Raw genomic sequence first — 24,252 nt, forward strand, 5'->3', positions numbered from 1 at the left:
TCCCCTCGTGCATTATTTTGCGTTACTTCGCCCGGCTCTCATTTGTTGCCGTGCAGATTTCCATGTATTATTTATTTGTTGCACTCGAATCACCCCTCGCAGTTCCATTCCGATTTGCTACCCCAATCACGGAGCAGCTGCACAGTGCCACTGGCCACAGAATTGTCGGCCTCCAGGTAATGGAATGTGGCAGATACGAAATAACTGCGGTATCTGATATGGAACAACATCGTAATGTACACGTTTTCACCAACATTTTCTCTTAGAAAAAAACCACCAAAAGCTATTGAAAACGTTTTACAAGGGTTCCAGTCCTTTGAAATGCACATGTATTACAATTTCAAATAAGTTCATGCGGGCTTCTCCATACAAACATCACCCATCTCAAGAGATTTTCGGAGGCATGAGCAAACAGAGATCTTCACACTTCCCAAAAACGGGTTGTTCGCTAAGCCGCCAGTCGGATCGTCATTGAGCTGTCATTCTGTATATTTTCTAAATTCAATTAAATGACTCCCTCCGCCGCGGTACTCCTATGATTGACAGCTGCCCCGATCCGAGGCAGTCCCTCTGCATCAGCATTTTGGGGAATAGGAGTCTGCATTCGGGGAACCGCAGTCCATTAACAGACCTTAAGATGGCGGCTTATTGTTTGGCAGTCGAAAGATTTGCCGGCAAGACAACTCAAATGCAATTCAAATCAAATTCAATTCAAAATTTTATTAGGGCATCTTGCCCAGCAATATGCCCATCAATTAAGAGGGGAATTATTTATGTTTGCCAGTAACCAGAGCCCACTCATAATCCAAAATCTTTTGGGCTCAGTCGAGGATTCGTTTTAATTAGAAGAGTTCAAATAATTTATGGTCTTTCGAGGGGAGTTTCTGTTTACACCAAGTCTAAGGCCACTATTTATTTGTGCAACAAAAGCCGAGAAAATTCAATAATAAAAGTTGCCCAAAAAAATATATGAATGCCAGCTTCTTGGGAACCATCGCCTGCTGCTCGCTCCTCCCCCAACAAAGTTGCACACGTTTTGAGATTTACATTCGGTCATAAATCTTCCGGCGGCGCTTTCCGCCTTCGGATGCAGTTGCCCATTAAACGACACCAGGAATTGGAGCTTGGCACGGGAAAATCGGGGGGATTCGGCGGAATACGAGGGATGGCATTGGGCCAAGTGCTTTCACTCCCAGACCAGAACAGAACAGACCAGACCAGACTCCACGAGATCTCCCACTCTCCCGGTGCATCCGTCAGTTTTGTTTACTTCTCCGTCATAAAATGTTAATGCCTACTTTGGCGCTTATTTAGTGGACGGTGATGGCCAGGCTCGCCTCCGGATTCCCCTGAATCCAATTAAGTTTCGGAAATGTGGAGCTACCGAAATACCCGAACAACCAAAGTTATCACGCCCCAAATGCGGTGCGTGCCTAGTTGGTATGTCTATTTTGGGCAATTCGAATTGACTCAATGCCCATGGCCATTTGCATGATGACAGACAACGGCCCATTGACATTTTCCTGCCAGTGACATCAGTACGAAAATGCCACATAAATTAGCTCCAACTTTCATTGCCACCAAACAAGTACTAAGTATATGTAGGCGAAAAAATACATTCTGTATGGTTCTTGGAATGGAACTTAGGGTTAATGGTTATACATGAGGGTAACTAAACAAGTTATGTAAAATTTTATTATAAGATTATTCAAATGTCTTTTACGACAACTTAAATCAAAGATCATTTAGTAAATAATTGTTTGGTTTTACAAAGTGTAAGTAAAAGCGTAACAATCTATAAACTATACAGTGACTGCATCTGAGCACTTCGCCTTGCCAAATTCCCTCACATTAACAAGATCACTGCTTTGATGATTATGGGATCCGCAAGTATTTGTCTAGGCAAATCATAAAGTGGAGTGTGCGGCCAATCCATAAATAAACCAAATGTTTTTGCACCCATATCTGGAGGAGATGCGACGTGCTGCTCTGCGCCGGAGTTTGCATTTAGCGCCGTCTGCGGATTGCTATTTATATATCTCGACGGGAACTGGGAACTGGGAACGGGGAACTACGACTGGGTGATCCTCGACTTCGACTTCGACATCGACATCGAGATCCATGGAAAATGCCAAGGGGTATGGGGTGGTGTGATCACACATAAGTGCTCGACGGGTAAACAAGCAAGCGGAGCAAAACAAAAGTCCGGACTCCGGAGTCTGATTAGTGTCAAGTCGGGCTATTTATGAGTGTCTCGATGGGATTAGCCGGCACCAGCTGGTTCAGCATGTCGTCTATTTGTGTAGTTTGGCTGTTTGGCCAGCCGGATGGTTTAGTTGCTTGTGGCCAAGTAATTTCCAGTTCAACTTTGACCTCCTTTGTCCGAGTGGCCGGGCCGCATTTGATTGCCAGAGTTTATGCTTATGGCCGAACCCCCTCTTTTCCCCATCTGCCTTTCCTTTGTTTTTCTTTTTCCCTCACCTTTCTGTTTCCATTTCATTTCGGGCATTTGGCGACCGCGCGCGAGTCTGAAAACCAGTTTTCCAGCGCTCGGTTTCCAGTTTTCAAGTTTACACAAGTTAAGAAAGCTGCTGCAACATTCAAAGCCAGCCCAACTGCTGACTAACTGACTAGCTGACTGCCAAGACTCCGCTGATTTTTTATCTTGCACCTTGTTTATGCAAAAAAATATTTCCAAGCTTGCAGTTTCTGTCTATCTTTGTTTTTCTGCCCGCTGATTTTCTGATTTTTTGCTTTTTTTGTTTTGCATACTTTAAACTTGACTATAATTTCATGTGTTGTATATGGGCTTTAATAAAAATAACTTGGCCATAAAGTGCCAGTCTGTTGCCTGTCACAATCTGGATCTCGAAGCCTTAATGGACTCATAAAGCTCCAGGCCGAGATGTCCGTTCCCGATATGCTCAGGAATGTGCGGAACTAGGAAGAAGTGGGATATATGTATATTCTTAAGCTCCAGAATCCCTTGGGTATTTTACAAGGCAGCTGTTCTCTATATGTTTCGTAGTTTTGAATTTGACATTTCGTATTATCTAACCCATTGATTTGAAAACTTGTAAACTCTTTTGAATCGAATTCAATCAAGCTTCAGGAACTTTAAGTTAAGCCAGATACTTAGAATGTATCTAAAAGTTTATCATTTAAAGTTTACACAAGTTTAATAAATAAGAGAAAGAAGATATACAATTTGCTCTTTGTTTTTAAGAGGATATCAAATATTTGGCTTCTGATATATGGGCAGATTTTTGTTTTGGTTATATAATTCCACTTCCGTTTTTATAACGCATAAATTATATGAGACACTCTCTGGTCATTTTCTTCCATTGACACTGAATTATAATTGAGGGTGTAATTTTCGTTCATAATTCGCACTTTGCATCTCTGGACGCTTCTTTTTTTTTCTTCTTTGGCTGCTCGTGATCACTAATTAGGTTTACGAGCTGGGCTTGAATGAATTGAAATTGTTTTGCAGTTGAGCGGCAATTACGAGCTTCTCTCAGTATTTTGCCATGTACCGAAACACCCCCTCGTTTCCACCCACCGTTTGGTTTTATTGTGAATGGCGGCTGATCGCCAGTCGACTGTGTCAAGGGCAGCGCTCAGTTTTGCTTGCAAGTATTTTAATTGCATTACGCAATATTCACGTTCTCCATAAAACATTGGAAATGAGGGGAAAAAAGCTTTTTCTGTAGGATAAGGAAAAAGAGAGTCTGACGCATTCCATATTTGCCTTTTGATTTGCAACATGCAATTTATCACACCCGCAAATTATGAATCACACCTGGCTCGTTTAAAACTCTCACTATACGGTGAGAAAAAGTATGAAAAGATTTCTTAAATAAAACAGAAATGTATTAAATTTATTGCTCATTATCGAACATATTTGAAGGAATGTAAAGCATTAGAGTTTGATTTAGTTGTAAGTTTATATTACTTATGTGCAACTGCGCCTAGATTTGTTCCTATTCTCATAATTTAGCATACTTGTATAAGCAGCTTATCATAAGAACCCAGAGAAACTTTAATGCTAAATCCATATTTATGAGATATGTTGACACCTTTGGGGGCTTGGCATTTAGGTGTTCCACCTCGTTTGACCTTTTCTAGCTACAGCAAACAATAATTCAATAATGTACTTTTCAAATGACCAATTTTGGTAATATTTTTTCTCAATGCAACACCCTGGTAGACCTCGATGCCAATGGAGTCGCAGATGATGGAGCACATAACCCGTTCCTGGTGGCAGGCAAACAAACGTGACATTTGCCCGGAAAGCTCTGTGGTTTGAGCCGGGAAAATTCGGGGGTCGGAAAACGGAAGTGCACAGCATGGAACACAAAGCAGAAACACAGGGCGAAAAAAAAACGTGGAAAGGGAGCTGATGAAATGATAGTGATATCCATATATGTGTGTGCAGCAGATGAGGCACGAAGGTGAAGCATTTGCAGTCCATTAACACCCACCAACTTATACTCCCCCACATCGTATCCTCACTTCTGGCCTGCACGTGCACTCCTTCTCAGCCGCAAAATTTGAGTGGGAGAATGGCCATAAATAAATGTCATAATGCAATAAAAACGAAATGAAAACAAAACAAAAGCATGTATGTGTACTTAAGTGGCACAACTCACATGGCGACACGCGACCGCGACCCCAAATGTATAAAGATCTATGTATATGCAAACGTATCTGAACATGCAGTTTTATTCGTATCTGAACAATGCATATGGAATGCAAGGAAGTAAGGAAATCTGCACCGGAATTGCGTGTAAAATGCAAGCAACACTCGGAATTTCATTGCGTAGGCAGGGATCTCCAGAAATATAATAATACTTAAATGTATAATTTAATTCATTTTATGTTAGTTTAGTTAGTGTGGGCGATCCAAATAAGTGCCTTCGTCATGGCTTGGAATGGTGTAAAAATGTAAAACCAAAACAGTCAGTTATTTCTGTGGAACAGTGCAAGAATAGAGATGATGGGGCACTTTTAACGGTAGAAATTGAAGCATAACTACAGCTATGTATAAATTGAAATACAAAAATTCCCGCGAATCTTCTTTACAATCGCGTGTTTAAAAGTTTATGCTCGTGGGTGCGTGTGTCGCAGTCACGCAAAAGTCTTTCGATTTCGTCCAATGCCAAATAAGGCCTCCATCTTTGTAGTTTTCATACCCAGTTGTGTTTTTTTTAGAAGGGTATATTGCATATCGCTTTATTGCTTTTGAACATTTCTTATAGCCATATCTTTAATACAGATGACTTCTTTGTGTTTTCACAGCCCACATACAAAATTTCATATCTACTGCTGCAATACAACATAGCTAGTATGTTTAGTACAGGGTATTTCTTTGTCTACTCCGTGGGTATCTGTTGTAGTTCATGCTGAGCTCAGCAAGCGCGCTCGACTGTAACAAGAAGATGGGGAGTACTGCCGTGTGACATGTGGATTTCTTGTGACAGCATTTCGCAAAAGTTTTAACACCCAGATCTCCGAACGAAAACCAAGACGATTTCAGTCACCTCGCAGCGGAGTTTATTTACATAACTCACTCTGGGAAAATCGACACAAGTATGTGAAGCAAAAACATTGCAATCTGAGGAGAAGCTTACGACGATCCAAGATCGTTATCTTCACAGTTCGAAGATTCGATAGACTGGCTGAATCTATTGCTTTTTCAGATAGATTTTAGAATGTGTAAATGGTAAATGGTCTATTGAACTATAATTTAAGTTAAAGGGTTCAAAGTGGGATAGCTGTCATACGGAACCCCACTGTGTCCACGATTATATCACTCAGCACACACGAACTTTCTTTTTTTGGGACTCCAAGCGATCTACCAAGTTCAGTTCCGGTTGCTGATTCTTTTGTCTGGGCTTTTGTGCGTGTGGACGGGTTCGTGTTTTGGGTGAAAATGATAGTTTATTATCGCAATTAATCCGGGTTAATGTTTATTGTTGGCCAGCTGACTTTGCTGACTTTCGCTTATGGCTACGCAAATATTTCTCTTGGTACCTTGTTTTTTCTTTTTCTGTTTTAATAACGGAATTTTTAATTTGATAAGAACCCGAGAGAAATAAACACTTCCCAAGGGGATTGTTGGGTTTCAGCGGAATAAATATTGGATGCAAACACAAATCATAACTCAAGACACCGCTCATGAAAGTTTGCGAGTATTCGCCGCGCACCTCGAACCCATTTGCTGGTTAATAAATATGAAAACAAGTCCCGAGGGTTGACTCTGCATTGTTTGTTTTGGACTCACTTCCAGGGGCTTTGCTGCGGATAAACGACGACTTAACAAGACCGCCGACTGCAGAAGACCAGGAGGATGGGTTACCCAGTCAGCGGAGCAGGACAGGAGGTCCTGCAGCCCTTTGAAAAGGCGTTTTTTTGGCAGCTGCCAACCGTGGGGGTTCATTACCGATTGGCGGCAGGACGCGTGCGCCGAGTCAAACGCAGGATAACCCGTAAGTGTGTCCTTATGGCGCAAACGTGTTCTATTTATTTGATTTGGGTATATCCTGATTTTTTATGGTTACGCATTTACAATTCCCTTTAAACGCAAGGGGAGCAACTGGAGCGGAGTGAGGTTTTACTTCTACATCAACAAAGTCTGTTAACATTTTTTGTTTGTTTTTTGTTAGCTTTTAATAAAGCGCATGCTGTTCGGAAATCGAATTATAACCACTACAGTCGAGCTTCTTTGCTTTGACTTAAGTTACCATCTACCACCAATAAGTGTACGAGTTATTGAAGTTCAACTGTACCCCTAAAAGGGTAACAAGTGCTCAAATTTGTTCTATGACTTTCTATATTCAATTAGTCGCAATATCAATTTGCTTTGCACTCACTTTTGTTGCCCCGAAAACCGCCCTTAGGCATTTGTGACATTTTTGGACTGAAATCGGAGAGGACGTACGCGTTTCAAATTCAATTTCAATAATGTGCTATAAATTCTATCGCCCGACACTCTACAAACATGGAAATGGAAACTGCAACACATTTGGTGTACTATACATTAGTGGAAAAGGTTTTGATTTGTTTCCAATCCTAATGACACTCACCGACGTGGCGCAGGGTGATGATTTATGGAGATCCATTCACGGAGGCTGTACTGCACCGCACTGGGTGGATATTTTGACCCAAATGGATGAAATGAAGACTCCCTCCCTGCGATTCATAGTACTCCCACCTCGAAGCACACATTTTATGTGAGTTGTGCGTGATCTTGGCAATTATTACTTCTCCAACTTTCAGATGCGGATCGTGTCGTCAGCGACAAATCTCCTCGGTTAGCCGTAAAATCGAGAGGCATGTGGAAAAGTGATAATCGACAAGGTGGGGAATGAGCGCTGACACTCAGATGATTCTGTTTATTAATTCTAATGGCCCGGGCCCAACTCTCAACAATAGAATTCAGCTGGAAATAGAAAATAAATGGAGTGTGTGCGTACACAGTCAAAATATGACTTTAAATTGAACGACATCCACTTAAGTAACCTTAATCTAGGTAATTACTTTTGGAGTTCACAAGAACTCAGTACTTCGCTTGGCGCTCCACCAATAGATATCCCATAGATACTCAGATATAAAGGCAATTGGGAATGGAACCGCAAATTTGGGGTTGCCAGTGGAACGGAAACTTTCGTATCTAAGCGAATCGAAACGATGGCCATCCAATAGATATCAACGAGTCGCAAACGATGACAAGTACAAAAGTCGCAATTAAATCTTGTGGAGCAGTGGGAGCAAAGGGCGGACAAGAGGCAGCCGAAAAAAACACATTCAATAGACAGATAGCTATAGTATTGTGGCAGAGACAAGCCGAAAGAAAAACACTATGCCAATTGTCTTGGGTGGGCGTTTCTTCAAGAGCGAAAGAACTGGGTAGCTAGTAGCTACAGAAAAGAAACCCCAAAACGGAAGACAAATCAATCGAATGGCGCTGATGAAATCGCCCAGATACGAGATACAAGATACTCGTACCATATAGCGGGGAAAATTGCTTTCACATGGAATGCACTCTGCACTTGGCTCTGAATTAACTTCCTGAAAGTTGGGGTAACTGACAATTTGGCGGGCCATAAAGTATTTCCTTACAACTACAGTACTAGTATCCAATGGTTATCACGGAAACCAAATTGCCAATTCGAGTTCCATCAGATATGCTTTAAGTTGTGTTCTTTTCTTTAATATTTCTACACTTTCTTTAATATTTTTTCAAGTACCTTTTTTATTTTTAATGCATTTCATAACCCCATCGCTACGTAGCTCATTAATCAATTTCATGAGCAACATATTTGATTTTCCTCTAATCAACATGAGAGCACAAATCGGGGTCATTTTTTTCTGAGTCGGCATGGCGCAATTGAAAATGCCACATTTCCACGGTTGGATCAGCGAGTGAATTGGAAAACTGTGATTTGTTCTGCATAATTGAATCAATTGAGTGAGTAGGGGCCCGAACAGAAGCCGCCTCGAAAAGAACATTTTCATAATTAGAGCAACCGAAAGAGATTCGGGGAAAAATTAATGGAATTGTTAATAATGCGCCGCACAGATTTCCCAGTGGCCCAGCACAAAGCGCCACATATTCCATACTCCAGGGGTCTGAACAATCTCGGGAGGCACAACTGAAGTCGAACAATTGAAAGCTCCCGAAATTGCTCCCCCCTCTCATTCCTCTTTTGCGCCCGCGCGGCCAATGCACTTTTGGTAAATTCTTATATATGTATACACTCGAGGAAAAAATGCAGACAATAAACATTTAAAAATAAATATTTAATCATGATAAACGAGAGTTAATTGTACTGCGAATATCAAAAGTAAACTTATCTTTATTCTAACCAATTAAACGTTGCAGACCATTGTACATGAGAGGAGTCCGGAGTTCCGGCTGCAAAGATGCCTTTTCAAAAACTAATTAGTGACTCAAAATGATATTTTTTAATACCGAGCTTATATTGCCTTGCGCCCAGATGTTTCCAAGTGCGTAATGGATCCAATTTGGAAGCTGCCATCAACAGCACTTAAGCCCCAAAACTCGAGCTCGAAAATCAAATTTAAATGCCGCTCAGACTCAAATTTATTCGGTGTGCTCAACTTTTATGGTTTATCAATTGAGAGAGTTTCTGCAGCGAGGCAGTGGGGAAATTATCGACTGGTAGTGATTGGAAATATGGGAAGCAAAGTTCAAATGCGTCACGATCGCAGTACTGCGCTCGGATGGCCCCGCCCGCCCTGAAGATTTATTATGCTGGAGAGCCAAACGGAAGCCTCTTCAGAAGACGGAGAAGGCGGAAAAGAGGGAGCCGCAGCACTGGGAGAATCCGGGCAGAAGAATGGCAGTTGAAGAATGCCACTTGAAGAGCCAGCGACGCCGTCGAGCACTTCAAGTCCAAGTCCAAGTTCTTCGTTCTTCTCGTATGATGCATGTGAGAGAATGAAGTAAGCAATGCGATCGAGGTGGAGCTGAACACTACAGTGCGTCCTCAATATGTCGAACAGTTGATGAACAGAACATTTCTGAAATAGCATTCCTATAGAAGAAGAAAAAGCCACTTTAGTAGGTGTTTAATTAGAGATCATCTTATCTACCCATCTATATTTTATCTAGTTTTAAGTTCGCATTATGAAAACACGGATCTCGAGGCTTCACTGCCAACTTTGTTATGCCAAAGACACCCAACAAACTAAGTGAAGAGAATCCACAGGAAAGAGGAGCTTCGCTCCAGTTGAACAAAAGGAGCAGTAACCCTTCTACAGCCAGCCCACTTGGAATGGAAAATAATTGCGATTCCAGCTGGAAAGCGAAGGCATTGGAGTTCCACTGCTCCAGGCGCATGTGCCTCACTTCATTTGCAGCAAATGTTGCATGTCCCTGCCCCTGCCAGCAAATGCGTACTATATACCAAAGTATCTGAAGGATCGCGAGGGGTTGCGGTTGCAGGGAAATGTCGCTTGTGACGAATTTCTATTTGATTTATGCACTCCCTCCTCAGCATATTTGCATGCTTTTCGTTCACGCCCTTCAACATTCGATGTAGTTTTATAACCAAATCCAATGAGATTCACCACAAAGTAAATACTTTTGACGGAAATCTGTTTCACATCAGCAATGAACATGGCTGAGATTCGAAATTTATTCAATTCTTGCAAAGTAGTTCATTAATACATAGGCTCGATTCTTGGGATATAATATTTTCAGAGTATTGTTAATATTTTCATATTTAAACAGAGTAAGTGGACGTAGAGAAGTAAATCAGATATGACAAGCTTAACTCCATAAAAACTCCCATTAAGCATGGCAATAGATCTTGGTGCTCGTAAGCTGAAACGAGGAAGATCTTCTTCCCAGAGTAACCATTTGATTGATTAGTAGCTCTTTCCCCCAGTCTCCGATTACTCGAACATGCGATTGGTGGAGTGTTAAATTGACGTAGGACCAGCACCGAAAAAGCATTTTTTTGAGTATTTCCATTTAGATTGTCTGAATTGATGAACTCGGAAGGGAAACAAAAATCCAATCAATCTTTCGCTTCGCGGCAACCCAACGCGTGCCTGTGTCATTTTGGGGCTTCCCGTTCCCGTTGCCTCTTCCTATGACCACTTATATGTACATATATTTACATAACATATATGTATGTATACCTCCCACCCAACTGCGTCTGCGCAACGCATTCAATCACTTCATTTGTTTCCATCCGCAGTCTTCTTCGGATGCGGCTCCATCTCTGGGTCTTCTCGGTCTTCTGGGCGGCACGTTCGCCGCGGCAGTAAAATGTTTTATTTACCCTGCACTTATGACCCCGTTGCGGATCGGGTTAAGTGAATCTGATACCCATATACCCATATATGTATATACGTATGTATATACGTATGTACATACCCATCGCCGGCTGTTGCATTTGCATCTTATGAGACGGTTGTCTGTTTTCTAGGGGCCATGAGGAGGAGCTGGGGATGGAGGTGTCATTGCAACCAAACACAGACAAATGCTGTGGCAGCCACTCCAGCTCGCCATGTTTTGCGTCCAATGATGAATTGTGTCCCTGATTCCGTAAACAACCATGATCGTCGGATGATACTGTGGCGTCAATTGTGTTGCATGCGGCCAAAAAAAGCACTGATGTTCTATGGAATACATAATTTCCATTTATGACTTTAGGAGAAAGTACTTGAGATACTATTACGAGTTCTCAATCCATATTAATATTACAATTTTACAATTAAAATAATTAAGAAGCATACCATCTTGCAAACCGTTTTTACTGATCAATCTCAAGCGAATGCACCAAGTCTTGGGTGTTTGACACCAATTGACGTCGTACTATACACTCATACGTTCATATGTGCTTATGATTCAAAGATACGAAGATACAAAAGCATTCACAAATGCATCTTTTGTGTGTCGCGCCGATCTTTAATTGCTGAATTGTGAGGGGCTCTGGCACTGGATAACCTTCGCTGCAGTTGCAGTTGCAGATGCTGATGCAGATGCAGCACTTAGCTGCGGCGATGTGATGGTGATTAATTTGACGTGGTGTCGCCCGATCTGCGCTGAGCGGGCTTTATGAAAAGGATTACACGCCGCACAGTTCCATGAAAACGCATCTCCATCGGAGCGAGTTGAGCAGTCGCCCTGCGCCGCGGAAAGATTAATTACGAGCGTCTTGCCACGACGGCAGCTCCTTCTCCTTGCCATCACCACCACCACCAACTCCATTTCAGCTCCGTGACCACTTCACATTCATGCCAGCCACAGTTGCGGGCAAAATGCTAGGAGTGATGCCAGATAAGCCAGACAAATAATAAAAAAAGGTTAAGAAAGTGTTAATTCTTGTATAAGTCTACTCTGAGTTTATTTTTGTATTTACTATAAGATCTTAACTTTCCGCAACTGCAATACTAATGAAGTACCACACATTGTAAGTTTCAATGACATTCTGTGCGTGGACAACTACTCGACTTAATATTTTGACATTTCGAATATCTGTCTCATTCACCGCCTACTGTTTTATTAATTTGAAAGCATTTCGAGTACTTTGAGTGCCTTTTCTTCTCCTCTCATTGCCAGGGGGTTGAATTAATCCCGGCCAGAAATTAGCATACTCCTAAGTGTTAGATCCTGCCGGCACGCGAGGATATGGGTGTTTTGGGAACGATAACAGGCGGCACTAATTGGAATTGAATAAGGGCTACCGATTCGTTGTGCCTCCTGGGCAAATCATTTCCCCTGGTTATTTATGGCGAGGGCAGGAAATGAAAGTAAAAACAATTATTTTATTTTTAATTAACTGTAGGCTTCCCCAAGGAAGAAGAGGTCGCGCATATAGCAAACTCCATCGCATCCCCCAAGGCGAATTACCAATGATGATGTCATTCCCGCAGCATTCATCTCCCATAAATCACGCGGCGATCGCGAAAATACCCCAGTATACGTATGCTCCAGCATCCCCGCCAGATTGGCCCGGTTGCAGCCAAGTATGTGGAGTGGTGGAGTCGAGCGGAGTGGAGCCAGCTGCCACAGATTAGTCAGAGTCAGCCAGAGATTCGGATACACTGGCGCACTGCGGCGCACTCGCTGCTAAGCTGCTCGACTGGTTTTTAGATCATTGGATAGGTAGGGTGGGCATACATAGGTACCAGAGATCAAGGTGACTGGCTAAATTAATGGAGAATATGTTGGAGGATTGCAACTCCCTCTGCTCGCCATTTAATTCGGAGCGTCAATAGAATGATAGCACTAGCATCGCTTATATAAGCCCGGACTTAACGGTCTTCAGCTTAAGGGTCACTCCTCTTCTGCTCACCAACTTTCATTCCCCATGGCAATAAATCTGGCAAAAAGTAATCAGAAAGAGAAACAGCAAGAATAAACCACCAGAAAGCCAAAAGAAAACATTCTGAGGTTGGCAAAGGTTAAGGTAGATATTGGTTGGGATGTTTCCGGAGAATTCCTGTGGGCTGGTCAGATTCGATCGATGGATTCCAATTCGAGAGCCCAATAAAAGAGCCTAAGAGCCAACATTAGTATGCGTACAATGGCATCTCTTACCAATGGCCAAGATATGGCCATACATATGTATGCTTGCGGCATGACTCACCTCGGCCAAGTGAAAAGAGCCAAACATGAGTAAATGCACATTCATGGATTTTAAATGGGCCGATGAAAATAAAGAAATAAACTGTTGGCAGCACATAAGACTCCGAGCTGCGAGCGTGACTTGTTTCCCCCATGTTTTGGTTAGTTGCTTTTGCGCTGGCCCCTTTGGCTTCCCCGACTTGTGGCTTGTCATTCATTCACGCCAACTGTTGATAAGTTTCTGTGACACATTCAACTCGTTTGCATATCGAAACGGCTAACGAAGCCCAGCCTGTGGCACCATTAGATAGAGTTAATGGACAGCCGTGGATTGGCGACAGTTGGGGTGGCATTATCACTTCTGACTTGGCTTTTATTCGGTTGCAAGGCAAGCGGTAATTGCCGAATCTTTCTCTCATCGAATCACCATTAAACTAAACATAGGATACTAGACTTTACGCCATCTACTCCTGTGGCTTTTCCGTGGTCCAGTTCTTGGGACGGTCGGCCATGATGGTCCAGTTGTTTTCGGCAATGTTCAGACCACCGTATTGCTTTAGCGGCGTGTCGGGGAAAAACTCCCAGCCCTGTTCAATGGACAGCTTCTTGATGACTCCGGCGATGCCTGGAAAGAGGAACGGCTTAGCTGTAGAGTTTCAGTTGAATGGAAAGCAGGTAAACTAACCCAGGAAGAGGCCGGCGCACAGACCAGCTACGTGGTTGTGTTTCCAGGCTCCAAAGACGCCACCAGCCGCGAAACCACCGATCAAGTAGTTGATTCTGCAATTCGAATTCGGTTAGACCCAATAATCATCAACAGGTGGGCTTCTTACTCACTTATCGTCCTTGCCGCGGGCATTTGTGGCCGCCAGGGTGGTCAGGGTAAATGCCGTGGCCATGCCCATCAGTGGACCCGTATTGTAGGCGAAACGGCCCAGAGTGGGCAGGTATCCTTGCGGCTTGGAGAGAGTCAGGACGTCGAACATGGACCAGGCCAAGCCGGCGGATACCGCGTACTTGTTGGTGGCCACTATCTTGCCAAAGGCATCCTGGCCATCGGGATGGTCGTAGTATTTCGAACGGAGCAGCGACATGGTTTGCTATGGAAAGTATGGAAGTCCAAAAACATTAGCCACAATCAAACGTATGTAACATGGAACACTCGTGGTCTATCCTGCCACAGGAACGTTTGGAATTGTTCCTTAGTCTTATCGCTACCCCTTAAAGGCATTGCTAGGGGTAAGATCTGTAGATTTACAGGGGAATATACAAAAAATTGCTAACCTGCCGAAATTTACGTAATTATTGTGGCGGAGATTGACAAAAAACAGCTGTTGGCCAGTGTGTACACACTTGAAGAAGCGAAATGCACACTTGGTGCTGTTAGGCGCGTTCTGTTAATCATAATGTTAAGGCACTGTTAGTTTGAAAAGTTTATTTTCACAGAGCGTTCTTAAATATTTTGAAAAACAAAAAAAAGCTGATAAATTAGAAAATAAATTATATATTATATGGAATTCCGATACCTATAAATACGTTATAATTCAAAACACATGTGGGATGTCAAGTTCGGTTTTCAATTTATTCATTATACTAGGTTCACAAACGCTGTGGCACTAACTTTATTTGTTTAATCATACGATCGATTGGTTTTGTTTTTAGGTAATTTCATTGCCAAGTAGCTACGGATTTTGATGTGAAGAGCGCCGATTAATAGATGCGGCTTGAAATACATATGCGCTTAGCTTAATGGTAAACTAGTTTTGCATTGACTTCCAACTAAGAGTATTCACAAAAAATCATGCAGTTCACAAAGACGCGGTTTTCTAAACGAGCTAAAGAGTTTTCGAGACATGCAAGTGGGTTTACGTTTGACCGAAATTGAGCAAAGTTTTTAAGAGCAGAAGTATAGTGATTTTTGGGTGTACTTTAGGGGGAGACATAACGTTGGCGTTTTTTAAATCAAAACGAAGATATCAAAACATACAATATGTATATATACAAATCAGATATCAAATTATTGGCAATTCTGTTTCGTGGCAATCAGTCATAATGTTCGTTCTTCAACGAAATTTGCAACGAAATTTCACTCGGCCCTTGCAATTATAGTGTCGTGTAAATCATCAAGTCGTTATCATTGCCAAAATATATATATAAAAATCGATCAGTATACATCTTCGTCTACTGCTCGTCGTGTCCAATTATTTCGATGTCATCAGCCAGAGGACTATCCACTGGGGATTTGCCTGCACTTTGTTGCCCATTTTGTTGATTTGCGTCCAAATTAATCAATGACAATGTCATTCTGCTGCTGAGAATGATCTGCAAGTAATACACTCCGGATTAGTTAATCAATTAATATGGCTTAGAAAGGTTCGTCCATACGGCTGGTTCCTCGGCTGAGCCATTGAGCTCCGAGTCGTAGACTTCTTCGCGTTTGATCTGGGAGTCGGCCACCAAAATCTGAGACTCGTGTGCCAGGGCGCCTTCCAAGTAAATGGACTGCGGCTCCGGCAGATTGCCTTCCAATTTGGACTGAAATCGGAAGGGGATTCTATTTAGTATTTGAGCTATATTTAAAGATAAAAAGCTTTAACACATATGGGCAAGAGTTGGATTAAAAAGGAAATATTGTTTATTCAATGGTACAACAAGTGACCAATGTAACCGTTTCGGTAGCAATTAGTACGTAGGAAACATCCTGGTTTGAACAGAGTTTTTGGAAGAATATTTGAAGCGTTAGGGTGGCAGTTAGTCGTAGAGGATCAGTTGGACCTGGTTAGGTCAAGTTGGGAACTTGAAAGTGCTGCTTACATGTTCGCTTGGCGCTCGGAAAACAGGCGTTGGAGGGCGTCCAGTCCACTTGTGGCCGCCCTCGCAACTGGCTGTTAACTCCATGCCGAGTACCTGCACCAATATTCGATTATTTACGGCAAAGATCTACGTATGTCAAGATGCTAAATGGCACATGGCCTATGGTATATGGCCTACCGTCAGTTCCCGTTCAGCGCTCAGATCCCGGCGTTTCCTGGCTCCCAGCGCCGCTGTCTCCTGTTCCGGATTGTGGTCGTCCGTTGGCTTTGCATGTCCGTTGGAAAGGTTCTGCTTGTCTGGTTGCACTCTCGTTTTTTCGTTGTCGTTTTTCTGCGGGTGTGGTTAAAAATCATTATCAGAACAGGCTGAAGAATCTGAGAGCTAAGCAATTGTACAGCCTCAAAACGTAAGAAATCAGAAATCGAACGCAGTAATTACTTCAATTCGATGTGGTTAGGTGAAACGCAACAAAACGCAATTAGTCGAAGGATCTTGGTTAATAAACAAAAAGATTAAATAGTCGGTCGCATGGCCGAGAGTTACAAATTATGTTCAAGGATTGCCGTGCCGGACCCCTTGACGATCTCTAACCTTATTCGATTCAGTTTCAGTATCGCTCGTCGCCCTCTGCTTGTCTTGGCCATTCAATTGCTCGTCGGCCGCGTCTATCAGACCCTGTATGGCCGTTACAACTAGCCCCATGAAAATACAGGGTATCAATTTTGGATTTACATTGGTTTTTGTGTTTTGTGTTTTAAACACATTTGTGAGAAACATGAAAAACGTAGAAACGACAGAGAGTGAATATTTATTTATAAAGTAGTTTCCTTGTTGCTCTGAGAATGGAATGATGCTTGCGATTATCTTCATTGGCAATGTGATGTATCCGTTTAAAGAGAGTGTTCGAATAGATTTCGAAAAGGACTGCATTGAATCGTAAAATATGTCCCCATCATAAGATAAGAGTTTAGTTCAGATTGAGAGTACTCAGTGAGATGCAAACACATTTAGACTGGGTTCGTTAGTAGATATAGTACATATGTGAATAGATATGGTAATATATCGCATGCCGACAGCAGACAAGCAGGTTAAATTAGAAACAGAGTCGGGAGAATTCCGTTCCATGCACTTGCACTTGTTGTTAGACTTGAAGGTTATAGACAGAGTGACATAGTTTCAGAACAGTGGGCATTTCGGGAGGTGTGGCAGGGTAAAAGAAACCATTCCGAGGATTCAGCTATTCACTAGAAACCAATAGAGAACAGAAACGAGCTATTTGACGGTTCGTTGTACTTAGTTGTGATCTGATTTGTTGTTGGTCTGATTTTGGTCTGTTTACTGACTGATTCTATGTGAACTGAATGATGGTTATTTTGGTCTTAGAAGTTTGGCTGCCGCTTGAGAAACTTGAGGGCAATCATCTTGAAAATGAGAACACAAAAAGAACAAATATTAATAAATGACAGCGAGATGGGCCAACTGAAATCACTACGATATGATGTATCTACTGGATGTATCTGAATCAATAATAGCTTTATATGTATCTGTATCTCGTTTCCAATTCGATGGCGATGGAAAGCTGGATGCTGTATGCTGGATGCAGGATGCAGGATGCTAACCTTTGCCTCATACTGATCGGTGTTCATTTCGGCCACCAACTGGGCCATCGCCCGCTCCGTGCTCTCGAGTTTCTGGCGCAGCTTCTCGATCTCCATCAGCTGCTCGGCCTCCTTCAGCTGCTGGTGGCTCTTCAGCGAGGCGGACAAACTGGTGGCCACCTCGGTGGCCGACACACTGGCGTTGTACAGCTCCTTTTCGGTGTCCTTGGTGGCCGGCTTCTTTGCGGCGGCAGCTCCTATAAAATTGTCGTACGGTTTGGTAATCAGGGCCGGAAATCGAATCAATCGAGCGACTAACGAAACTAAGGAGTATTTACACGGGTGGAGGAGTGGCAACAAAATATATATATATGTATATATATCCATGGAGGCGTGATCGATTCGGGGTTAGTAAATATAGATAGTATAGGCACACAACATCTAGAATGAGTACATCTAGGTAAATGAAGATAACAAATACGCTACGATACTAAAACTACGATACTAAACCAAATGAGGAGGACATATTTCAAAAATCAAAAGGCCTTCGTCGAGGTCTAGAAACTCAAGATACGAACGGAACTCTATGGTCATCTATGCAACCATCACTAACTGGCTTACTTGTCTGATGCTCTCGCCAGCCTTATACCGTGGGATGATTTTCGGTGTGCATGGGTTTTCGGAAGCAGAAGAGTACAAAATGCATATTTTTTTTCGGTTAGGATTGACTCGTGAGTGCGGTGGCTAGAGCGATTGTGTGTGTTGTGTGTGTGTCCAACTACGAGAGTAATAATCCGGAAGATGGCATCCGAATCGGCATGGCAATCACCCAGTTTGCTGCCGCCCAAGTCCTCCACCTGACTGTGGTTCTGCTGTCCGAAGACCTCCTGCCGGAAAGCAGGATTGGCTGGTGCCGCTCCGTACGGTTCATTGGGCACTTGCTTCTTGAACATGATCTGCAAGGAAGTGGATTATGTTGGGCTTGTGCACGATCAACGAGATGGAGTCACCTTCATTAGGGTGTAGCCGAAGAAGACCACGATTCCGATGGTGTAGAGTGGCATTAGGAATCCCATGCTGCTGCCCCGCTGTTGTGGTTGATGCAGTGCACCGGCGCCCATGGGCGGACGCATTCCAGGAATGGGTCCGGGCTAGAATGTTAGAAAATTAGCAATAGTACATCGTATGTTACATCTTATGTTAGGTTATTCCAATTTAACACTACCCATCCAATGTATCACAAGTAAACAAAAATCACGTATACGCCCCGATCTATATTGACATAAAGATTTCGTAAGCCAGTTGTCTGCAGAAACTATTGAATTGCTGTCTATAAAATAGGAGCATAGCAAACACATTCGATATTTTATTGACAGCCCATGTAATCATAAAAATTACGTATCCGCCCCGATGTATTTTGACATGAAGCGAGGACAGCTGATTGGTTCTCCTTGGCCATTCTACCAGAAACGCAGAGACGAGAGCAAAATGGAACTGGCGCACTGAATTTGGCACAAGTTCAATACGTGACAGCACATTCTGCCGATCTCCCACTCATCCTTTACAGATTCTTTTTGTGTTTTCTTTAGCGCTGCCTCTCTTGCCTTCAATTTGCGTGCAGTGTCATAAAAACAAAACCCGAATCCGAATGAAATAAACGTTTGGCTATTTATAAAACGACTTTCAACGCGAGCGCGGATATGTCTCATCCCGCCGTCATTATAATCAGTGTGGTCGCACAGCCCGCCGACCAGTATAAGTATATAATTATGGATTTATTGTCCGGAGAATAATGCACACATGCACATGGTTGTAGAGGAACTCACCCGTCCGTCGACGATCCGCGGCGGCGGATTACTGGGCGAAGTCTTCCGCTCCAGAATCGGAACGGTGGGCGTGGCGGGAATGGCGCGACCCCGCTCCCTCATGGCCTGGTATATGGATTCCGGATGCAGGTGGGCTGGACGCTCCTGGCGCAGACCTGCGACCACAATGGATTCATAAGTGACACAAATTATAATTTATTTGGGTAGCACGTAAAAGGTGCGGTGTTATAAAAATGTATTTAACCAAAATGCATAAACTTTACTTCTTGAAGTTAGGAAATAAAATGTAATATACACACTCGCGTTAAACTAATTAATAGCATTGACCATTTGTTAGGGGTAATATTCACATTTTAAGCATTATAAGCAATTCCAGTTTTACATTATCTATAAACTTAAGAAGCATTTCACATCTGAATGATAAGAAACGTACTCCAAACTTTGGAATGTTAATACTTTATAGAGCCATCAACAGCAGTTAAAGGTTAAGAATCCTATAGACCTAAGTGTATCTTAATCGATTCCATCTAGTAGATCGTTAGTAGGGCCAAAAACCTATTGACCTAAATGTATCTTAACCAATTGTATCTTGCAGATCGTTAGTAGGGCCACAAACCGTTAGTAAAACAAATAAGCAAACCATTAATGAGCCACATACTGATTTCGCCCGTGTAAACATTGATTTGCTTGCGATACAAATGCGGACCGAAGGGCTCGACAGTTTCCTTCTTGGAGGCGTTCAGGAACTGCTCCCTGTCCAGCACGACATCACAACATCCTACAACATCGACGCCACAGCCCACACAATAACACCACCCACATACGGAAATCAAAGGAAATAATAAGTAAAACATGAAATTAAATGTGGTAAAACGTGTATAAGCCCTAGCTGCTACTGTTATGGGGGAAATCTGAGGACTCACCGCCTGGAGCTGTGCGCGGATCCTTCAAGTTTGGCTGGGCCGGCGGAACGCCGCCGAACATCATGGGATGGAAGACCTTTGGCCACAGGATGGCAATGCATCCGATCACGGTGACAATGATCAAAGCGGTTTTCTTGGGCGTCATGCCCTCCTCGACGAGCGGAGCTCTCTGCTTGGATGTGGCTGTAGCGGGCATTTTGGCTTAGGTCCGGATTCCGTCGGCTATCCGGACTCGTATGGCTATGGTTGGTGGTGGTGGTTAAAGCTAGTCCGTAAGGCAACTCCTTCTATGTGTGTTCCTGATCGATTTGGTTCGTTGATGGCTCACTGTGAGCTGTTGACTATGCGTTGTGTTTCTAGTTGTTGGTTAACTTTGACATTGGCTCATTTTGGCTGGCTGATGGTTGGTTTGCTGTACGTTTAAAGCATTATCTGAAAGATACATAGATGCATAATGGGTTACATGCTACAGTTCGCTGATCCGGCTTTCGTTTGAGTTGTATTCACATCACTGAACGGTCACGAATCACAGCGCAAAATGCTGTATACGTTTGCATATTGTTGCGGGAAAACAAAAAAGTTTATTACATAAATAGCGGTCCCGATCTTTTTTATTTTTAGCTCGCGCAATTCGCTCTTTTCGGCCCGTCTAATAATTCTTTATTATTTTCACTTTTCCCCGCACACAAATCACAGGCGCTCTTCACAATTAACGACCGCATAAATAATATTAAATGCTTCTCCACAAAAAAACGTTTTGATTTCGCTTTTGGAAAACGGTTTTGAAAAACACCCAAGGGTTCAAAAACACAAAAACCAAAAAACTGGACAGAGCGACTGCTTACGCAAAGTTCGAATGTTGTTCCCGAACTGGCCAGGCAAATTTTTGAAACTATTAGCGAATTTTCGGCAGATCAGATCTGAGGACCCGACACACCATTCGGGCGCGCTTTTCCCCATAATCGTCGTCGGCCATTATTTTCCTTTATTTTTGATGAGACAAGTGATTTGCAGCTTGGGCCTGCACGGGGATTTCCGAGAGCTATGCTACAGCAGCCGATACAACTTTATAGCTATCCAAATTATTGGTTAATTCTAGTGGTGTGAATATAAAAAGAATTTTAATCAAATTTTATATTTGGGCAAAATAAACTTTGAAATTATATATTTTTTAATAAGTCAAATGTTTATAAATAAAAAACACTTTTTTCATAATTTTAAGAGGTATCTGCTAGATAGTTGACCACCGCTGTGTGCGAAATTTCGTGTTTTCATATTTTTCATTTCGCAGCTTCTTCGCTCTTGTTATCACACACGCACGCACACACACACACTAGCAAGCACTATGAGTTTTCCGAGCGTTTTCCATTTCGCTTTCAAGCGCACTGACTGAAAATTGGCGAAAGTAAAATTGTCTAACTGTGCACTGCTGTTAGTTGCACAGCATCTTTTCATTTCAACCACCTGAATTTACAATTTTTAATTTCCTGTCACTTGTACATAACTTTGGAAAACGTTTTTCTAGCTCTCGGTGCTTTTATTTTTGGAGACACAGCATTGTAATTTGGGTTCAATGCCGTTCGGCTTAAGACTCATCACTTATTTTTAAAAATTATGAATTCAAAGTGTGAAGATTTTGTCCTTGAAATTCCTCTCGTTGCCTAAGGTACTTTTTTTCTTAATTACCAGTTTGGTTTTTTAAGACTAACACGTTTTGTTTTAAAGTTCGTTTTCTTATCTAATTACGCTAATTTCAAACTGTTTGTTTGTCGTTATAAATTTCTCTGCCAGAAAGCAGCAGCAATAATAATTGATTTTTCAGTCGACCGAACGGAGATGGGCAGCACTGTCTGTTAGTCGATATATGCCAGTGGTATCGATTCATTGTTATCGTTTAAAGTTAACGAACCTTTTAAATGCTTGAAAGCTTAAATACGGGATATGCTATTCAGATATATTTTTAATGGTCGTATTTTTAAAAACTTTATTGGCACTGTATGGTAACATACAAATTTCGATGAATGCTTATTTTACAGTATAATTATGATGTTGTAGGGCTAGACTAAGCTACTACATTGCCAAATATCATTATGGATCATTGCAGCAATATAACGGTAAAATGACCAGTGCGGTGATGTACCAATTTAAACTCGCTCAGCACTGTGGCCCTTTATCGAAATCCAAATTATTCGATATATCGATAGCATCGCGAGTGGTCCACCCAGCTCCAATGTTTTCGTCTTCTTTGTGTTACAAAATTAACAATTTATAAATACGCATATTCCGCTGGACCACCGAATATCGCCGTGACTTTGAAGAATCGCAGTGCAAGGAATCCTTGAAGGCGAAGAGCTGCAAAATCGCAAGTGAACGCGCGCCTGGCGTGAGTGGATTCAAGGCTTTCACCCCACGAAACTGGAGCTAACAATGGACAACGAGTCGTGGGCCTGTTCGTCGGTGGAGAAGGACCTGACCCGAGTGGTCAGCAAGCTGGAGCAGCTGCATGAGAACGCGGCAGCGGACATCGGAGACATTGCCACGCAGATGTCGGAGCTGGTGGAGGTTCTCAGCAGGGCGGAGCAGCTGGTGACCACTCTGAATTCGAGCACCCAGGTGTCCCAGGACGATCCCATGGGCGATGGGGTCAGCATGCAGGTGGAGACGGAACCGACGGCCCCCCAACGCCTTACCGAGCGCCAAGTGGAGAGCGTCCGAAATGCTATTGCCAGGTGCAACGAGCGCGTGCAGAAACTCTCCACGGAGCACCGCGATCTGCACGGCTCCATTTCGAAGATCGGCAAAGCCATTGACCGTAACTTCAGCGCCGACTTCTCGTCCACCATGCGAGTGGACGTGCTGCAGGACGAGGAGAACCTGATGCTGCTGAATAAGGCCATCGCCAAGCACTATTGTCGCCAGGGCATGGACGATGTGGCTCGCACCCTAATCCGCGAGAGCAAAATGTCGCCGGAGCATGCCCAGGATGTGTTCGACTCGGAGCGCGAGTTTGCCGATATCTACGGCATTTGGGTGAAGATCCAGAAGCGGGATCTTACCGACGCCCTCAAGTGGGCGAAGATGTACTCGCAGCAGCTGAGTGATCGCCACTCGTTAATAGAGTTCCGGCTGCATCGTATGCGCTTCATGCAGCTGGTCTCCTACGGATTGGACTCGCAGCGCGAGGCCATTTCCTACGCTCGACTGAACTTCAAGAAGTTTGCTGTGCGCTACGAGCACGAAATAGCCAACTTGATGGCCAGCTTCATATATCTGCCAAGTGGACTGGAGAACTCGCCGTACAAGCACTTCATGGGCCAGGAGATGTGGACCGAGCTGTCGTTCATATTCCTCAAAGACGCATGCCAATTGCTAGGCATCAGCAAGAACTCTGCCCTGTCTGTCGTGGTGAATGCCGGATGCACTGCCCTGCCCGCCCTGCTCAATATCAAGCAGGTGATGCAGTCACGCCAAGTCCTGGGCATGTGGAACGGCTGCGACGAGCTGCCCATTGAGATCGATCTACAGCCGGAATTCCGCTTCCACTCGATCTTTGCCTGCCCCATATTGCGCCAGCAGACTTCCGAGGATAACCCGCCGAAGAAGTTGACCTGCGGTCATGTCATTTCCAACGACGCCCTGCACAAACTGAGTGTTGGGCACATACTGAAGTGCCCCTACTGCCCCGTGGAGCAGAATGCCGAGGAGGCTGTTCGCATCTACTTTTAAGCCACATCTATGTATTCACCTTATGATAATCACCACTGCTTATATGACTAGGCTCAGGCGGTTCGAGGATTGGTGTTGGTTGGCCGGCTTTCCTTAACAAATCGTAACCATTTTAAGATAGCTTGCTTAGTTTCATGTTTTTAGACAAATTCGCAGAGCGCAATCGAACTGCCTGGGCCGTGTGTTGTGCGTGTGTCCCACTTCCTAACAAACAATTTAGATTTAAAATTATATTATACTGTGTATTTAAAGCAAAC

General features: G+C 43.2%; 3 protein-coding genes across 14 annotated transcripts; 1 reads left to right on the forward strand and 2 right to left on the reverse strand.

Annotated features, from left to right (window-relative positions):
• Positions 1 to 13,449: 13,449 nt before the first annotated feature.
• Positions 13,450 to 14,474, reverse strand: LOC122614117 (NADH dehydrogenase [ubiquinone] 1 alpha subcomplex subunit 11). The gene is made up of 4 exons (XM_043788604.1): positions 14,393 to 14,474; positions 13,946 to 14,208; positions 13,794 to 13,888; positions 13,450 to 13,733 (listed from the first exon to the last, which is right to left on the reverse strand). The coding sequence occupies exons 2-4, from the start codon at positions 14,200 to 14,202 to the stop codon at positions 13,573 to 13,575; spliced, it is 513 nt and encodes a 170-aa protein (XP_043644539.1). The 5' UTR covers positions 14,203 to 14,208; positions 14,393 to 14,474; the 3' UTR covers positions 13,450 to 13,572.
• A 197-nt stretch (positions 14,475 to 14,671) lies between these two features.
• LOC122615063 (resistance to inhibitors of cholinesterase protein 3) lies at positions 14,672 to 22,096 on the reverse strand. 12 transcript variants are annotated; one of them, XM_043789906.1, is made up of 11 exons: positions 21,956 to 22,094; positions 20,270 to 20,701; positions 20,005 to 20,124; positions 19,347 to 19,501; positions 18,531 to 18,671; positions 18,350 to 18,476; positions 17,542 to 17,777; positions 16,100 to 16,252; positions 15,923 to 16,015; positions 15,494 to 15,643; positions 14,672 to 15,430 (listed from the first exon to the last, which is right to left on the reverse strand). In XM_043789906.1, the coding sequence occupies exons 2-11, from the start codon at positions 20,463 to 20,465 to the stop codon at positions 15,290 to 15,292; spliced, it is 1,512 nt and encodes a 503-aa protein (XP_043645841.1). In that variant the 5' UTR covers positions 20,466 to 20,701; positions 21,956 to 22,094; the 3' UTR covers positions 14,672 to 15,289. The 12 variants fall into 12 exon arrangements, 10 of the variants coding, with proteins under 10 accessions (XP_043645841.1, XP_043645846.1, XP_043645842.1 ...); XM_043789911.1 differs by lacking the exon at positions 17,542 to 17,777 and adding an exon at positions 16,514 to 16,614 and having other exon boundaries at positions 21,956 to 22,093; XM_043789907.1 differs by lacking the exon at positions 21,956 to 22,094 and adding an exon at positions 21,115 to 21,243.
• A 323-nt stretch (positions 22,097 to 22,419) lies between these two features.
• On the forward strand, positions 22,420 to 24,251 carry LOC122612143 (E3 ubiquitin-protein ligase RMND5A). The gene has a single exon (XM_043785562.1). It carries the CDS (start codon positions 22,697 to 22,699, stop codon positions 23,993 to 23,995), a length of 1,299 nt encoding a protein of 432 aa, XP_043641497.1. The 5' UTR covers positions 22,420 to 22,696; the 3' UTR covers positions 23,996 to 24,251.
• Position 24,252: the final 1 nt, after the last annotated feature.

The sequence above is a fragment of the Drosophila teissieri genome, chromosome 2R, assembly GCF_016746235.2.
Source record: "Drosophila teissieri strain GT53w chromosome 2R, Prin_Dtei_1.1, whole genome shotgun sequence".
In the NCBI taxonomy this organism is placed as follows: domain Eukaryota; kingdom Metazoa; phylum Arthropoda; class Insecta; order Diptera; family Drosophilidae; genus Drosophila; species Drosophila teissieri.

Excerpts from the sequence above, each read along its gene's own strand:
- LOC122614117 (XM_043788604.1), bottom strand. The coding sequence starts at position 14,202 with ATGTCGCTGCTCCGTTCGAAATACTACGACCATCCCGATGGCCAGGAT. Across the intron at positions 13,889-13,945 it reads GCCCGCGGCAAGGACGATAA|AATCAACTACTTGATCGGTG; the intron begins GTGAGTAAGAAG and ends TTCGAATTGCAG. Across the intron at positions 13,734-13,793 it reads GTGCGCCGGCCTCTTCCTGG|GCATCGCCGGAGTCATCAAG; the intron begins GTTAGTTTACCT and ends TCCTCTTTCCAG.
- LOC122615063 (XM_043789906.1), bottom strand. The coding sequence starts at position 20,465 with ATGCCCGCTACAGCCACATCCAAGCAGAGAGCTCCGCTCGTCGAGGAG. Across the intron at positions 19,502-20,004 it reads TGTTTACACGGGCGAAATCA|GTCTGCGCCAGGAGCGTCCA; the intron begins GTATGTGGCTCA and ends TTGTGGTCGCAG. Across the intron at positions 18,477-18,530 it reads TCGGCTACACCCTAATGAAG|ATCATGTTCAAGAAGCAAGT; the intron begins GTGACTCCATCT and ends ACTTCCTTGCAG.
- LOC122612143 (XM_043785562.1), top strand. The coding sequence starts at position 22,697 with ATGGACAACGAGTCGTGGGCCTGTTCGTCGGTGGAGAAGGACCTGACC.